Source organism: Mobula hypostoma, chromosome X1, assembly GCF_963921235.1.
Source record: "Mobula hypostoma chromosome X1, sMobHyp1.1, whole genome shotgun sequence".
NCBI lineage: Eukaryota > Metazoa > Chordata > Chondrichthyes > Myliobatiformes > Myliobatidae > Mobula > Mobula hypostoma.
In genome coordinates this window covers 67802127-67821188 of record NC_086128.1, presented here as the reverse complement: position 1 = coordinate 67821188, position 19062 = coordinate 67802127, and the positions used below count along the sequence as shown (strand labels likewise).

General features: G+C 51.3%; 1 protein-coding gene across 1 annotated transcript in view; it reads right to left on the bottom strand.

The window, feature by feature from the left end:
* Positions 1–347: 347 nt before the first annotated feature.
* The window catches only part of LOC134340213 (keratin, type I cytoskeletal 17-like), a 175749-nt gene continuing 157034 nt past the window's right edge, over positions 348–19062 (bottom strand). Inside the window, exons 12-14 of the mRNA XM_063037188.1 lie at positions 16546–16622; positions 12592–12700; positions 348–5544 (exon numbers count right to left, since the gene is read on the bottom strand). Of these exons, the coding sequence (XP_062893258.1) occupies positions 5331–5544; positions 12592–12700; positions 16546–16622 (400 nt within the window). The 3' untranslated portion in view covers positions 348–5330. The remainder of the gene's footprint in view (positions 5545–12591; positions 12701–16545; positions 16623–19062) is intronic.

Here is a 19062-nt window from a genome sequence, read left to right as displayed (position 1 = left end):
GCGAGCTAGCGGCAGATCACAACGTTATAAGAGAAAAGTTTGGATAGGTACATGGATTGGGTGTGTGTGTGTGTGTGTGTGTGTGGTTCTGTGATAGTGCCCTGAACCAGGACTCTCTGCAAAAGTTTCGCCCATTTAGTGTTCAATATCTGACACTTCTTTGTATAGCTGGGAGTCACAACTCCTCATTAAAGTATTTCACATCCGGAGTGTTGTGAGCAGCTCTGGTCGTCCCCTCCCACTATAGGAAGGACGCTGAGGCTTTGGAGAGAGTGCAGAAGAGGTTCACCAGGATACTGCCTGGTTTAGAGGGCATGTGCTATCACGAGAGGCTGGACAAACTTGGGTTGTCTTCTCTGGAGGGTCGGAGACCGAGAGGAGATCTAATAGAGGTTGACAAGATGATGAGAGGCGTAGACAGAGTGGGCAGACAGTATCTGTTTCCCCAGGGTTGAAATGACTAACGCCATAGGGCATGCACTGAAGGTGAGAGGGGGTAATTCTGAAGGTGATGCGGGGTGGGGGGGGCAAGTTTTTCAAAAAATTAAACACAGAGAGTAGTGGATGTCTAGAATGTGCTGCCTGGGGAGCTGGTAGAGGCAGAAGCTTTAGCAGACTTTTGAGGGATGTTTAGAAAGGCACATGAGTGTGACGAAATGGAAGGGTAGAGACACTGTGCAGGCGGAAGGGATTAGTTGAGTTGCCCATAGTTTAGTTGGGCACCACACTGTGAGCCGAAGGACCTGTTCCCTGTGCTGAACTGTTTGATGTTCATGTTGGGTCCAACCCCCCCGGGCGCTGATTTGGCTCTGCATTTGTCTTGCTGTCTGTCACAGGCTCGCACGTCCTACAGCAGAGAATCCAGCCTTTGAACAGCGTAAGAAACCGTGCGGCACTTTCAAAATGTTTTTTTTCCCCGGAATATGTGCACTGTGACTATTTAGAACGGAAGCCAAACGAAGTCACATTATTTCACAGTTAATTTTAAGGTGACGTTAACTTTGTATAAAAGGAAGTTGCAGCTGCGCGGCAACGAAGGCTATGTGCGCAGGGGCATTTCGGTCATTGCGCGGCAGCTTGGCGGGAACAATGACTGCCGACGTTCGGCGAAAGTTCGGTGGTAACTTCATAGTGACAAAGGGTTCTGCAGATGCAGCACACAGCAAAATGATGGAGGAACTCAGCAGGCCATGCAGCATCTGTGGAAATGAATTAAACAGTCCACGTTTCGGGCCGGGAGCCTTCGTCACGACTGGAAAGGAAGGGGGCAGATGCCAGGATAAGAAGTTGGGGTGGGCGGCTGGGGTGTGGGGGATGGGAGGAGGGCAAACTAGAAAGTGATAGGTCAGGCCAAGTGGTTGGGGGAGGAGTGTTGAAGTAGGAAGCTGGGAGGTGATAGGTGGAAGAAGTAAATGGCTGTAGAAGGAAGAATCTGATTGGACTATGGGAGAAAGGGCAGGAGTCATCCCAGGGGGTGGTGGGAGACAGGTCAGGAGGGAAGATGCCAGAATAAAATGATGGGGGGGTGAGGTGGGGGGAATGGAAAGGAGGACTAGATAGCAGGTGATGGGTGAAGCCGGGTGGGTGGGAAAGGTAAAGGGCTGGAGAGGAAGGAATCTGATGGGAGAGGAGAGTGAGGAGGGGCACCTAGGGGAGGCGATAAGCAGGTGAGGAGAAGAGGCAAGAGGCCAGAGTGGGCAACAGAACAGGAGGGAAGCGGGGAGGGAGGAAAAAATCCTGGAAGGAGAAATTGATGTTCATGCCATCAGGTTGCAGACAGAATATGGTCTTGGTCCTGGACCTACACGGTCTGTTTGAACTACAAGGTGTGTCAGGGGAGTCAGGGCACAGATCAGGTCGGGGTGTAGCTGAATGGTGTCATCCCACGGGGCTGTAACTCTTGGCCGAAATGCCTTCAGGGCCAGGGATGAGGAGAGGGGCGAGGGGTCCCCCATAATCACAGCCCAGTGTTTCCCCCGCTGAGCGCCAGATCTGGGCTCCAGCGTCAACGAGGACCCAGTGTCATGCAGGGAGAGGACACACACACACACACTCAGACACACACACACAGACACACACTCACAGACCCACACACACAGACACACACACACACACACACACACACACACACACACACACACACACACACACACACACACACACAGACCCACACAGAGACACACACACACAGACACACACACACAGACTGAGACACACACACACAGACACACACACACAGACCCACACAGAGACACACACACACAGACACACAGACCCACACACACACAGACACACACACACAGACAGACACACACACACACACTCAGACACACACAGAGACACACACACAAAGACACACAGACACACACACACACACAGACACACACAGACAGACAGACAGACAGACACACACAAAGACACACTCAGACACACAGACACACAGACACACACACACACAGACACAGACACACACAGACACACACACTCAGACACACACAGACTGAGACACACACACAGACACACTCAGACACACACACACAGACACACACAGAGACACACACACAAAGACACAGACACACACACAGACACACACACACACAGACTGAGACACACAGACACACACACACAGACACACACACACACAGACACACACACACAAAGACACACACACTCAGACACACAGACACACACACACACAGACACACACACACTCAGACACACAGACACACACACACACAGACACACACACACACACAGACACACACACTCAGACACACACACTCAGACACACACAGACTGAGACACACACACAGACTGAGACACACACACAGACACACACACTCAGACACACACAGAGACACACACACAAAGACACACAGACACACACACAGACACACACACTCAGACTGAGACACACAGACACACACACACAGACACACACACACAGTCACACAGACTCAGAGACACAGACATACTCAGACACACAGGGACAGACAGACACACACAGAGGGACAGACAGACAGACACACACACCCACAGACCGAGACACTCACACACACACTGACACGCACAGATACACACACACACAGACACACACAGACTGAGACACTCACACACAGAGACACAGATACACAGACTGAGACACACACACACAGACACACACACACACAGACACACAGACCCACACAGAGACACACACACACAGACACACAGACCCACACACACACAGACACACACACACACAGACACACACACACACAAAGACACACACACTCAGACACACACAGAGACACACACACAAAGACACACAGACACACAGACACACACACAGACACACACAGACACACACACACACACACAGACACACACACACAAAGACACACACACTCAGACACACACAGAGACACACACACAAAGACACACAGACACACACACACTCAGACACACACACTCAGACTGAGACACACACACAGACTGAGACACACACACAGACACACACACTCAGACACACACACACAGACACACACACACAGACACACAGACTCAGAGACACAGACATACTCAGACACACAGGGACAGACAGACACACACAGAGGGACAGACAGACACACACACACACCCACAGACCGAGACACTCAGACACACACTGACACGCACAGATACACACACACACAGACACACACAGACTGAGACACTCACACACAGAGACACAGATACACAGACTGAGACACACACACACAGACACACACAGAGACACACACACAAAGACACACAGACACACAGACTCAGAGACACAGACATACTCAAACACACAGGGACAGACAGACACACACAGACACACACACACAGACCCACACAGAGACACACACACACAAAGGCACACACAGACCGAGACATACACACACACACAGAAATTGAGACACTCACACACACACACACTGACACACACAGACACACACACAGATACACAGACTGAGACACACACACAGACACAGGTACAGACAGACACAGACACACACACACACACTCAGACACAGAGACACATATAGACACAGAGACACAGACATACTCAGACACACACGCAGGGACAGACAGGTGCGCGCACGCACACACACACACACACACACACACACACACACACACAGGGACAATGCTGGAGGAACTCAGCAGGTCAGGCAGGAATCAAGATCATTTAATGTCATCTTTGTGTCAAGAAGAACTAAATAATTGTTACTTTGGCTCTGACGCAGCACAAAGCAAAACCCAAACAAACATAGTAAGATAAAGAACACAATAATAATAATAAAAACACAATAAATATAAACACATAATCTAGTTTACACACATCGATGGAAATCATCTATTGACAGGAACGAGGAATTGACATTTCAGGCTGAGACCTTTCGTCAGGATTGGACAGGAAGGGGGGAAGATAGATGCCAGAATAAAACAGTGGGGGGAGGACGACAGGCTAGAAGCTGATAGGTGAAGCCAGGTGGGTAGGGAAGCTGGGGGGGGTGGAATTTGAAGTGAGGAACTGGTTGGTGATGGGTGGAAGAGGTAAAGAGTTGGAGAAGAAGGAATCTGACAGGAGAGGAGAGTGGACCGTGGGAGAAAGGGAAGGAGGAGGGACGCTGGGGGAGGAGACGAGAAGAGGGAAGACACTGGATTAAAAAAGCTGGGAAGGAGGGGAAGGAGGACTAGCTGGAAGGTGAAGCCAGGGGGGTGGGAAAGGTAGAGGGCTGGAGAGGAAGGAATCTGATAGGAGGGGAGTGGACCGTGGGAGAAAGGGAAGGCAGGGCACCAGGGGGAGGTGAGGGGCAGGTGAGGTGACGAGGTAAGAGGCCCGTATTTAGAACGGAAGAGGGAAGGGAGAGGAGGAGGAGGTTATATTCAGTACTGGTCGCCGTTATGCGGAGTATAGATCTGAAGCTCTCTGAGGCCTTGCATTGAATCTGCTGATTAGATACTTTTAACAGTTTCTTTCCCTTTATCTCCTCAGAAGGCGCTCACCGCGGTCAGTTAGGGTTCCCGGCCACAGTCCCGAGCACGTTAAGTCCCACCGGCGGCCTATTCCACTTGGGGGGCAGGGGCAGCAGCTCATCCTGCGTGTCAGTGCCCACCCAAGCCCTTGGCGCCCGGACCCTGGCCACCTCCATTTTCTGAATTCACTTGCCCCAGGCCGTCCGTCTTTGCATGCACCTTGGTTTATGGAGAAATGCGATAAATATCGAGAGAGAGGGAGAGAGGGGCGCAGGCGCCCGTTGGACACCGGGAAGGACGCCGCGTCAGTCCTCTGGCGGGGCGAGCACGGCCGCGGGCAGCTTGCCTTACGACTTCAGGGAGGGAATGCTGCTGGACTTGCGCATCACCAGCCGCAGCTCGATGTCGGGGAGGGCGCCCCGCTTGCCGGGGGAGGTCCCTTCGTCGGCCGCTGCCAGGTGCAGGTCGAAGCGGAGCGAGGCCGATTTCTTGCGGAGGTGGGGGTTGTCTTTGAAGAAGGAGCACTCCCACCCTTTGATCAGCTCGTCCATCTTCTCCGTCCTGGAAAGAGCAGAAAGACCGGTGAGTTCCCAAACCATCACTGCGGACCACTCCAGACTGAGACCTGATTCCCCACTGCAGTTCTGACCGCAACAGAGGGAAGGTGAGGGAGGAGGGGAGAATCTTTTGCAACGGGCAGACCTCAGAGGAGTGCTGGGGGGCGGGGTGGTGAGCAGTCCATTGGAACTGGAGGGAGGAAGCAGGCCAGGTGGGTAACTTTATATAAAACAAAATTCCAGCTGCGTGGCAACGAAGGCTATGTGCGCGGGGGCATTTTGGTCATTGTGCGGTCGCGCACCCGCGCAACTAGGCAGGAACGGTGGCCGCCGATGCTTACTAAAAGTTCGGTAGTGACTTCATAACAGCAAGGGGTTCTGCAGATGCTGGAAATCTTAGAGCAACGCACACAAAACGCTGGAGCAACCCAGCGGGTCAGGCCGCCCCTGACAGCGAGAAACAGGAAACGGTCTGGGCGCAGGACCTCAAAAACTGGGAAGGACAGGTTTGGGAGGGAGAGGTGGGGTGGGGGCAGGGCATCTTTGTTGGGGCAAAAACCACGACTGTGTGGATTTCTTCCAGGTGCTGCTTAGGGCAGAGGTACTCAACTGGGGCTCCACGCTTAATGGGTATTGGTTCACGGCCTTAAAATAGGGCGGGAAGACTTGATTTCGAGAAACAGCAAGGATAGACATTCCCGGCCTGCTGAGCCATGCCACCCCTGACTTAACTCTAACCTGAGTATAGGAGAATTTACAATGACCACTTGACCTAGCCAGTACGTCGTCGGACTGTGGGAGGAAACCGAAGCGTCAGGGGTAAACCTACACATTCCCTGGGGGAGGACGTCAAGTCAAGTCACTTTTTATTGTCATTTTGACCATAACTGCTGGTACAGTGCACAGTAAAAACGAGATTTTTTCCAGACCATGGTGCTACATGAACAATACAAAAACTACACTGAACTACGTAAAACAACACAAAAACTACACTAGACTACAGACCTACCCAGGACTACATAAAGTGCACAGAACAGTGCAGGCATTACAATAAATAATAAACAAGACAATAGACACAGTAGAGAGCAGTAGGGTGGTGTCAGTCCAGGCTCTGGGTATTGAGGAGTCTGATGGCTTGGGGGTAGAAACTGTTGCACAGTCTGGTCGTGAGAGCCCGAATACTTCGGTGCCAGATGGCAGGAGGGAGAAGAGTTTATATGAGGGGTGGGTGGGGTCCTTCATAATGCTGTTTGCTTTACGGATGCAGCGTGTGGTGTAAATGTCTGTAATGGCGGGAAGAGAGACCCCGACGATCTTCTCAGCTGACCTCACTATCCTCTGCAGGGTCTTGCGATCCGAGATGGTGCAATTTCCGAACCAGGCAGTGATGCAGCTGCTCAGGATGCTCTCGATACATCCTCAGGAGAATGTGCTGAGGATGGGGTGCAGGGGAGATGGTCTTTCCTCAGCCTTTGTACAGAGGATGCTGGGATTGAACTGCAAACTGTGACAGCAACGCGTTAACGGCTACGCTACCCGTTCCCTCCCACCATCTAAAGGCATCCTGGTCAGTAGGTTGACTGGCCATTGTAAATTGTCCTGCAATTAGGCTGGGGGTTAAATTGGGGGGGGGGGGCTGGGCGGTGGGGCATGTTGGGCCGGAAGATCCTGTTCCTCGCTGTATCTCTGAATGAACAAACAAATAAATGAATATTGCGAATAAACTACTAACGATGTCATCTGACCATTCAGTAAATGGGAGACAGACAGCCAGAGAGCGAGAAGAGCAAATTTCCGGATGGCACCAAGATCGGGGGTGGAGTGGACAGCGAGGAAGACTATCAGAGCTGGCAGCGGGGTCTGAACCAGCTGGAAAAATGGGCTGAAAAATGGCGGATGGGATTTAATGCAGAGACAAGTATTGTTGAGGAGCGTTGTTGGGGATCCCTGCCACCCCATCCCACAATCTCTCTGACCCAGGAAGGAGGTACAGGAGCATCAGGACTAGAACTGCCAAAGACTGGGTAACAGGTTCTTCCCTCAGGCTGGGAGAGGAATGAATACCCGACCACCACTGGGGTCTCGTCACTACCACCCATCCCACAATCTCTCTGACCCACCACCGTCAGGAAGGAGGTACAGGAGCATCAGGACTAGGACTGTCAGACTGGGTAACAGCTCCTTCCCTCAGGCTGGGAGACTAATGAACACCCTATCCCACTGGGGTCTCGTCACTACCCCCCCCCACCCACAATCTCTCTGATCCACCACCGTCAGGAAGGAGGTACAGGAGCATCAGGACTAGGACTATCAGACTGGGCAACAGCTCCTTCCCTCAAGCTGGGAGACTGTTGAATTCCCGGCCACCACCGAGGTCTCGTCACTGGGACAGCGAGCTGCTTACTGACTACCTGTGCTGCGCACAACTTGCATTTTGAATTATATTTTATTGACTTACTTGTGGTAATATTTTTGTTATGCTCTGTGTGGGTGCACCGTGATCCGGAGGAACGCTGTTTCGTTTGGTTGTATATATGTACAGTCAGGTGTCAACAAACTTGAACTCGAAATGCGAGGTGTTGCCCTTTGGCGGGACCAGCCAGGGTAGGTCTTACACAGTGAACGGGCAGGGCACTGAGGAGTGCGGTAGAACAGGGGGATCTGGGAAAACAGGTCCATAATTCATTGAAAGTTGCGTCACAGGTAGATAGGGTCGTAAAGAAAGCTTTTGGCACGTTGACCTTCATAAATCAAAGTACTGAGTGCAGGAGATGGGATGTTACGTTGAGGTTGTACAAGGCATTGGCGAGGCCTGATTTGGAGTACTGTATGCAGTTCTGGTTATAAGATTGAAAGAGCGCAGAGAGAATTTACAACGAGTATTGCTGAGACTTGAAGACCCCAGTTATAAGGTTGAATAGGTTAGGACTTTATTCCCTGGAGCGCAGGAGTATGAGGGGAGATTTGATAGAGGTAGACAAAATTATGAGGGGCATAGACGGGTAAAGTGTTAACAAGTTCGTTGGACAGCAAGAAGATCCAACAAGTCGAAGTTTGAAGAAATACAGCCAGACTGCTCTCTAGGAGACTTGATTATGAGACAAAAGCTCAGATATTTTGGCCACGTCATGAGAAGACAGGATTCCTTGGAAAAGACGCTCGAAAAACAGAAGGTAAAAGGAGGTAAACACGAGGAATTCTGCCGATGCTGGAAATTCAAGCAACACTGGAACAACACACGTCAAATTTGCTGGTGAACGCAGCAGGCCAGGCAACATCTCTAGGAAGAGGTACAGTCGACATTTTGGGCCGAGACCCTTCATCAGGACTAACTGAAGGAAGAGCTAGTAAGAGATTTGAAAGTTGGAGAGGGAGGGGGAGATCCGAAATGATAGGAGAAGACAGGAGGGGGGGGGATGGAGCCAAGAGCTGGACAGGTGATTGGCAAAAGGGATATGAGAGGATCATGGAACAGGAGGCCCAGGGAGAAGGAAAAGGGGGGGGGAACCCAAAGGATGGGCAAGAGGTATAGTCAGAGGGACAGAGGGAGAAAAAGGAGAGTGAGAGAAAGAATATGTGTATATCAATAAATAACAGATGGGGTACGAGGGGGAGGTGGGGCCTTAGCGGAAGTTAGAGAAGTCGATGTTCATGCCATCAGGTTGGAGGCTACCCAGACGGAATATAAGGTGTTGTTCCTCCAACCTGAGTGTGGCTTCATCTTGACAGTAGAGGAGGCTGTGGATTGACATGTCAGAATGGGAATGGGACGTGGAATTAAAATGTGTGGCCAATGGGAGATCCTGCTTTCTCTGGTGGACAGAGCGTAGATGTTCAGTGAAACGGTCTCCCAGTCTGCGTCGGGTCTCGCCAATATATAGAAGGCCATGTCGGGAGCACTGGACGCAGTATATCACCCCAGCCCTTTTCATCACAGGTAAAAGAAGGATTGGACGACAGAGGCTACCACAGATGGATAATATTACTCAGACAACGCATATGGCCTTGGGGGATCTTAGAGAGGCGGTTTCCTCCAAGAAGGCGTCCATGAGGTCCCGGAGAGTCGGACTCGACTTAACAACCGAACAACAAATGGATAGGGTGTATGCAGGCAAGCTCTTCGCACTGAGGTTGGGTGAGACAAGAACCAGAGGCCACGGATTTAAGGGGGGGAATGTTTAAGGGGGAAACCCGAGAGGGAACTTCTTCTTTCCTCAGAGCACGGCGAGTGCGCGGGACGAGTTGGTCCGTTTCTGATCGCGCAGCCGGCACTCTTCGACGGACCTCGGTGAGACTTGGGCAGTCCGTGTGGTCCTCGGAGGTGGACCATTGGGGTACTACCCCCGAGCAACACACACACACAGACAATGCTGGAGAGACTCAGCAGGTCAGGCAGCATCTACGGAGGGGGATGAATAGCGCAATGTTTCAGGCCGAGACTCTTCGCCGAGGACCCGATAGGAAAGGTGGAGATGCCAGAATAAGAAGGTGGTGGGAGGAGGGGGAAGGAGGGGGAGGGAGGGGGAGGGAGGGGGAGGAAGGAGGAGGGAGGAGGAGGGAGGAGGAGGAAGGAGGACAAGCTAGAAAGTGATTGGTGAAGCCAGATGCATGGGGGGAGGGAGGCAAAGTAAGAAGCTGGAATATTGTGCACAGTTTTGGTCTCTAAATTTGAGGAAGGACATTCTTGCTATGGAGGGAGTGCGGCGTAGGTTCACAAGGTTAATTCCCGGGATGGCGGGATTGTCATATGTTGAAAGATTGGAGCGACTGGGCTTGTATGCACTGGAATTTAGAAGGCTGAGAGGGGATCTTATTGAAACATATAAGGTTATTAAGGGATTGGACATGCTGGAAGCAGGAAGCATGTTCCCGATGTTGGGGGAGTCCAGAACCAGAGGCCACAGTTTAAGAATAAGGGGTAGGCCATTTAGAACGGAGTTGAGGAAAAACTTTTTCACCCAGAGTTGTGAATCTGTGGAATGCTCTGTCTCAGAAGGCAGTGGAGGCCAATTCTCTGGATTCTTTCAAGAAAGAGTCGGATAGAGCTCTTAAAGATAGCGGAGTGAAGGGATATGGGGAGAAGGCAGGAACAGGGATGATCAGCCATGATCACAGTGAATGGTGGTGCTGGCTCGAAGGGCCGAATGGCCTACTCCTGCACCTATTGTCTATTCTGATTGGTGGAAAAGGTTAAGGGCTGGAGAAGAAGGAATCTGATAGGAGAAGGGAGTGGACCCATGGGAGAAAGGGAAAGTGAGGTGGGGTTGGGCACCAGAGGGAGGTGATAGGCAAGCGAGGAGAAGAGGCAAAGGGCTAGAGTGGAGAAATAAAGAAGGGGTGGGGGGGGGGAATTATCTGAAGTTGGAGAAATCGATGTTCGTGCCATCAGGTTGGAGGCTACCTAGACGGAATGTGAGGTGTTAGTCCTCCACCCTGAAGGTGGCCTCATTGTGGGAGAAGCGGAGGCCGTGGACTGACATGTCAGAATGGGGAATGGGGTTAGAATGGTCGGGCACTGGGAAATCCTGGTTTTTCAACCATGCCCAGAGTAATGCCAGCCTCCTCAGGACAAGGTGGTTGGGCAGCTGTTGGCCAGCACGGTCCTAGGTTCCAGTGGTGATGCATCAGCACGTTGGAGGGAGATTGAAAATCTGGCCGGGGGTTGCCACAACCACAACCTCTCCCTCAATGTCAGCAAGACTGACGAGCTGATTATTGACTTGGTCCCACTGAACCTGGACCCACACCACCAGGTTCAGGAGCAGTTATTACCCCCTCAACCATCAGGAAGGAGGTACAGGAGCCTCAGGACCCACACCACCAGGTTCAGGAGCAGTTATTACCCCTCAACCATCAGGAAGGGGGTACAGGAGCCTCAGGACCCACACCACCAGGTTCAGGAACAGCTATTACCCCACAACCATCAGGAAGGAGATACAGGAGCCTCAGGACCCACACCACCAGGTTCAGGAGCAGTTATTACCCCTCAACCATCAGGAAGGAGGTACAGGAGCCTCAGGACCCACACCACCAGGTTCAGGAACAGTTATTACCCCTCAACCATCAGGAAGGAGGTACAGGAGCCTCAGGACTCACACCACCAGGTTCAGGAACAGTTATTACCCCTCAACCATCAGGAAGGAGGTACGGGAGCCTCAGGACCCACACCACCAGGTTCAGGAGCAGTTATTACCCCTCAACCATCAGGAAGGAGGTACAGGAGCCTCAGGACCCACACCACCAGGTTCAGGAACAGTTATTACCCCTCAACCATCAGGAAGGAGGTACAGGAGCCTCAGGACTCACACCACCAGGTTCAGGAACAGTTATTACCCCTCAACCATCAGGAAGGAGGTACGGGAGCCTCAGGACCCACACCACCAGGTTCAGGAACAGTTATTACCCCTCAACCATCAGGAAGGAGGTATGGGAGCCTCAGGACCCACACCACCAGGTTCAGGAACAGTTATTACCCCTCAACCATCAGGAAGGAGGTACAGGAGCTTCAGGACCCACACCACCAGGTTCAGGAACAGTTATTACCACCAGGTTCAGGAACAGTTATTACCCCCTCAACCATCAGGAAGGAGGTACAGGAGCCTCAGGACCCACACCACCAGGTTCAGGAACAGTTATTACCCCTCAACCATCAGGCTCTTGAACCAAAGGGGATAACTTCACTCACCCCATCACTGAACTGTTCTCACAACCAATGGACTCACTTTCAAGGACTCTTCATCTCATATTCTCGATATTTATTACTTATTTATTTATTACTATTATCTCTTCTTGTTGTTGTGCTCTGTTTGATGTCTTCTGCACTCTCTTTGAACGCCCTCATTGGTGCGGTCTTTCATTGATACTGGTCTGGTTGTTATTCTATAGATTTATTGAGTATGTCCAGAAGAAATTGAATCTCAGGGTTGTATATGGTGACATATATGTACTTTGATAATAAATTTACTTTGAACTTTGGCGTGACCTAGCACTGCTCCCCCTTTGCTTGTACAGGGCGCCGTTAAGAACAGAACAGAAACTCTCTTGCACTCACTGAATTTTGCCGGGAGCCTTTGCGCTCTCGGATTCCGCGTCGTGACTGGGGATCTCCTGCGTCGCCACCGTCTCAATCCTCTGCTCCAGGGAAGCCTCCATCACGACAGCTACCGGGGGAGACGAAGAGTCATCAGTCAGATGGCGACCCGACCCTCAGCAATGGCGTCCAGCCGTTCTGAGATGCGCCCCCTCCTTCCCAACCCAAATTACTGCCCGTCCAGGCTTGGGGATGGACTGGAAGGACAGACCAGGTGAGCGGAAGGGGCGGAAAGGTACTAAGGTGCCGGGGACATTTACCAGCACGCTGCCTGGATGAAGAGGGTGTGTGTTATAATGAGACGTTGTGTTGCTTCCCCTGGAGTGGGAGAGGCTGAGGGCAGATCTGACATGTTTAGAAAGGTTAAGATAGAATAGGCAGTAGCTTTTTGCCAAGGGTTAAGATGTCTGACACCAGAGGACGTACGTTTAAGCTGGGGGGGGGGCGTAATTTCAAAGGAGATTTTTTTTTAAACAGTGGTGGGTGCCTGGGATGGTGGTCAAGGCAGAAACATTAGAGACTTTAGAAACATTAGATAGGCTCTGTCTGCCAGAGAGAGCAGGATCTCCCAGTGGCCGCACATTTTAATTCCACATCCCATTCCCATTCTGACATGTCTATCCACGGCCTCCTCTACTGTAAAGATGAAGCCACACTCAGGTTGGAGGAACAACACCTTATATTCCGTCTGGGTAGCCTCCAACCTGATGGCATGAACATTGACTTCTCTAACTTCCGCTAATGCCCCACCTCCCCCTCGTACCCCATCCGTTATTTATTTATATACACACATTCTTTCTCTCTCTCTCTCCTTTTTCTCCCTCTTTCCCTCTCACTATACCCCTTGCCCATCCTCTGGGCTCCCCTCCCCCTTTCTTTCTCCCTAGGCCTCCTGTCCCATGAACCTCTCGTATCCCTTTTGCCAATCACCTGTCCAGCTCTTGGCTCCATCCCTCCCCCTCCTGTCTTCTCCTATCATTTTGGATCTCCCCCTCCCCCTTTCAAATCTCTTACTAGCTCTTCCTTAAGAAGCTGGAATATTGTGTACAGTTGTGGCCTCCAAATTTGAGGAAGGACATTCTAGCTATGGAGGGAGTGCAGCGTAGGTTCATGAGGTTAATTCCCGGGATGCAGGACTGTCATATGTTGAAAGATTGGAGCGACTGGGCTTGTACACACTGGAATTTAGAAGGCTGAGAGGGATCTGATTGAAACGTCAACTGTACCTCTTCCTAGAGATGCTGCCTGGCCTGCTGCGTTCCACCAGCATTTTTTTGTGTGTGTTGCTTGGATTTCCAGCATCCGCAGATTTCCTTGTGTTTGTGAGACGTTTTGATAGGTAGATGGATGTGAGGGGAAACTGAACGATGAACACATTGTGTAGGAAGAAGAGAGTGGTTTAGTCGGCCACAGACAAGAGAAAGTCTGCAGATGCTGGAAATCCGAGCAACACACACAAAATGCTGGCGGAACTCAGCAGGCCAGGCAGCATCCATGGATAAGAGTACACAGTCGACGTTTCGGGCCGAAACCCTTTGGCAGGACTGGAGGGAAAAAGGCCGAGGGGAAGATTTAAAAGGTGGGAGTGGGGAAGGGAGAGGGAAACACAAGGTGATAGGTAAAACCTGGAGGGGGAAGGGAGAGGTAAAGAGCTGGGAAGTTGATTGGTAGAAGAGACAGAAGGCCGTGGAAGAGAGAAAAGAGGGGGAGGAGCACCAGAGGGAGGCGATAGGCGGACAAGGAGATACGGTGAGACGGGGAGAAGGGGATGGGAAATAGTGAAGGGGGGCTACTATTGGAAGTTAGAGAAGTCGATGTTCATGCCATCAGGTTGGAGGCTACCCAAATGGAATGTAAGGTGTTGTTCCTCCAACCTGAGTGTGGCCTCGTCGCGACCGTGGAGGAGGCCATGGATGGACACATCGGAATGGGAATGGGAAGTGGAATTAAAATGGGCGGCCGCCGGGAGATCCCGCTTTCTCCGGCGGACGGAGCGTAGGTGCTCGGCGGAGCGGTCTCCCAATCTGCGTCGGGTCGCACCGTGATAGCTAGTGCGAGAGGGCACAGTTTTAAGGTGCTTGGAAGTAGGTACAGAGGAGATGTCGGGGGTAAGTTTTTTACGCAGTGAGTGTGTGGAATGGGCTGCCGGCGACGGTGGTGGAGGTGGATACGATAGGCTCTTTTAAGAGACTCCTGGACAGGTACATGGAGCTGAGAAAAACAGAAGGTATGGGTAACCCTGGGTAATTTCTAAGGTAAGAGCATGTTCGGCACAGCTTTGTGGGCTGGAGGGCCTGTATTGTGCTGTAGGTTTTCTCTGTTCCTATGGTACACAGAAGGCCACACCGGGAGCACCGAACACAGTATGTGACACCCAACTTCCAGGTGAGACAGCTCTTCACCTGTGAGTCTGTTGATGTCACATACTGTGTCTGGTGCTCCCGGTGTGGCCTCCTGTAGAACGGTGAGACCCGACGCAGACTGGGAGACCGCTTCCCCCACCGGAAATAGCAGGATCTCCCCGCGGCCACCCGTTTTAATTCCACGATTCCTGTGGTTGTGCCGGGGTTAAAAAGCTGGGCTGCCGGGCGCCGCGGTTCGCTGGGCCAGGATGGGCCCGTCCCGCCCTGCGTCAATCGCTCAATGAACAGCGAAACAGAACACAGCACGCAACAAAGACGACAACAGCAGAGCAACACACACACACGGGCACAGACAGACAAGACACTCATATGAAAAGGCAGGTGTATGGGGTTGAGTGGGATCCGCGAACAGCCAGGACAGATTGGAGGAGCAGACTTGATGGGCTGAACGGCCTCATTCTGCTCCTGTGCCTTACAGGTCAGACAGCGTCTGTGGCAAAGAATAAACAGTCGATGTTTCGGGTTCAGACACTTCATTGGGACTGGAGAGAAAATAAGTCACGTCACTTTTTAAAAACGCAAACAGGAGGAAATCTGCAGTTGCTGGAAATTCAAGCAACACACGTCAAAGTTGCTGGTGAACGCAGCAGGCCAGGCAGCATCTCTAGGAAGAGGTACAGTCGACGTTTCAGGCCGAGACCCTTTGTCCTGATGAAGGGTCTCGGCCCGAAACGTCGACTGTACCTCTTCCTAGAGATGCTGTCTGGCCTCCTGCGTTCACCTGCAACTTTTATGTGTGTTTCAAGTCACTTTTTGATTGTCGTTTCGACCATAACTGCTGGTAGAGTACACAGTAAAAACGAGACAACGTTTTTCAGGACCATGGTGCTATATGAAACAATATTAAAAAACTACACTGATCTACACAAAACAACACAAAAACTACACTGGACTACAGACCTACCCAGGACTGCATAAAGTGCACAAAACAGTGCAGGCTTTACAATAAATAATAAACAAGACATTAGGCACAGTAGAGGGCAGTAGGTTGGTGTCAGTCCAGGCTCTGGGTATTGAGGAGTCTGATGGCTTGGGGGAAGAAACTGTTGCACAGTCTGGTCGTGAGAGCCCGGATGTTTTGGTGCCTTTTCCCAGATGGCAGGAGGGAGAAGAGTTTATATGAGGGGTGCGTGGGGTCCTTCATAATGCTGTTTGCTTTACGGATGCAGCGTGTGGTGTAAATGTCTGTGATGGCGGGAAGAGTTAGAGTAAGGAAATGGGGCGGGGAGGGGAGGGGGAAAAGAACAGCAGAACAAGCCCCTTTTCCTCCCCCCACGCTCGCCCCTAACCACCCACCCACAGACATTCACCCAACTCCGGGACAGGGGTACAACTTCTAGATTTCTGATTTAACCCCCACCACCTGCCCACCGACTGATCGGCCCGCAGGCCTCCCCTTTGAGCATACGCGCACCGCCAACCTGGAACATCCCGACAGCCGCAGACGTCCTTCGCGCCGCCCCCCCCCCGGCCCCCGCCATGTCACACTTACCTGAAGGGAGAGTCACTGTCTTCTGACGTAACCAGGTGTGCGATGACTGTGAGCCGACGGCGCCTGAGCTGGCGAGACTGTAATGGAGGGACAGCGTAAAGAGGCCGTAGAATTATCCTCGCGATGCACAGGCGAGCCGCTGGCCAGCAGTGAAAATCACGGCCCAAGCAATCGCGTGGCATGCAAGACAATTCCTAGAAGCGTGTGTTTTCTTTTCCCCCCCGCAAACAATTCCGTAAGCAGACTAGCCTTGTAGTCTGCGTTGGGACCGACTCTTTTTACGTTATATGTCAATGATTTGAGTGATGGAATTGATGGCTTTCTTGCAAAGTTTGCAGACGATACGAAGATAGGTGGTGGGGCAGGTAGTTTTGAGGAAGTCGAGAGGCTTCAGAAGGACTTAGTCAGATTAGGAGAATGGGCAAAGAAATGGCGGATGGAATACAGTGTCGGGAAGTGCACTTTGGCAGAAGAAATTAAAGCAGCAGTCTCCAAAGCATGTGCTACCGGTTCGCGAGGAAGCGATATGAGTCAGCTGCACCTTTCCTCAGTCCCTGTCACGCACTGTTGAACTTGAACATAGGGTTGCCAACTGTCCCGTATTAGCCCGGACATCCCGTATATTGGGCTAAATTGGTTTGTCCCATACGGGATCGCCCTTGTCCCGTATTTCCCCCGCTAAGGTAAAGCGTTCCTGTGAAACCTTTTGTGCCGAAATGGCGTGAAGCGAAGAAGCAATTACCATTAATTTATATGGGAAAAATTTTTCAGTGTTCCCAGACCCAAAAAATAATCTAACAAATCATACCAAATAACACATAAAACTGAAAATAATTCTAACATACAGTAAAAGCGTTAATGATATGATAAATACACAGCCTATATAAAGTAGAAATAATGTATGTACAGTGTAGTCGGGAAGATTAAGCCAAAACCGATTTGTGGGGGGAAAATTGGCACGTACGCACATGTGTACACCACATATGCGAACGTCACGCATGCGCACACAGGAACCTGCGCAAGGCTTCACGGTCACGGTCGTCTTTCTCGGGGTAAGCACAAGTGTCCCGTCAACACACACAAAAAGTGCTGGTGAACGCAGCAGGCCAGGCAACACCGAAAGGAAGAGGTACAGTTGACGTTTTGGGCCGGGACCATTCGTCAGGATTTGACTGCCACTTTTGTCCCTTATTTGAGAGTGAGAAAGTTGGCAACCCTAACTGTAAAAGACATGCTGAGGTGAGTTTAACCCTACTTGATCACCCCCCACCCCGGGTGGCCGCCCGCAAGAATATTGTCAATATTAAACCGGTCCGCGGTGCAAAGAAGATTAGGGACTCCTGTATTAAAGGGTTGACTATTTTCTAACACAAGAGAAAGTAAAAAACTCTGAGGTGCAAAGGGACTTGGGTGTCCTTGTGCAGGATTCCCAAAAGATTAATTTGCAGTTGAGTCTGTGGTGAGGAAGGCAAATGCAATGTTGGCATTCATTTCCAAAGGACTAGAATATAAACACAAGGATGTAACGTTGAGGCTTTATAAAGTCCTGGTGAGGCCTCACTTGGAGTATCGTGAGCAGTTTTGGGCCCCTTATCTTAGAAAGGATGTGCTGAAACTGGAGAGGGTTCTAGGGAGGTTCACGGAAATGATTCTAGGATCGAACGGCTTGTCATATGAAGCGCGTTTGATGGCTCTGGGCTCCTATTCACTTGAACGCAGAAGGTTGAGGGGTGACCTCATTGAAACTGATCAAACGGTGAAAGCGCGATGTCTCCTTGCGTGGCGACGAAAGTAGCTTACTCTGCAAGTAAATTGCCCAGATCAGAGAACAACTCAACCCAACCTGAGCTAGACATTTTCCGAGTTATTTCCAGTCCCCGTGAAGCTAACTAATCATCCTTTGCACAGCTCCAAGTAAAAATACGGGAATTAAGTTCAGGTTAAAGGCTCTGGTCTAAGATGGTGCTGGTGAACCACAGCGACGACTTACTGGTAGCGAACAATACTATTAAATAATGACACTTTTTCTCAATGCAATCCAATAGCCTGCAACTTCCCTTCCGGACCCGCTTGGCGTCTCTGCAGTTTTCAACTTAAGTACCGCGGGTGCAGAACGCTCTCAGTGTGGCGCACGCAAGCTGAATTCAGGCAGCGGGGCCCGGACCTGAGCGTGAGGAATGCGCCGATGTTTGGCGGGACCTCGAGCCGACTCAGAGTCGCACAACTGAGGTGAGGTGAGCCGAGGAAGAGGAGCCTGGGCCCCGGGAGCGAGGAAAGACCCCCGGTGATCGGCTGATTTGGGCACCAGGCCAGGCTGCTTACTTACTAATCGTGTTATTGTTTGCATTGGGCGTTCCGCGGTCTTCTTTTTAAATGGGTACGATTGGGTTGCACTGCTCTGTGGCTGCCTGGAAGGAGACAAATCTAAAGGTTGTCTATAATGCATGTACTTTGATGACAAATGAGCTTCGAACTTTTGCAGCCCACAAGACAGAGGAGCAGAACGAGGCCATTCAG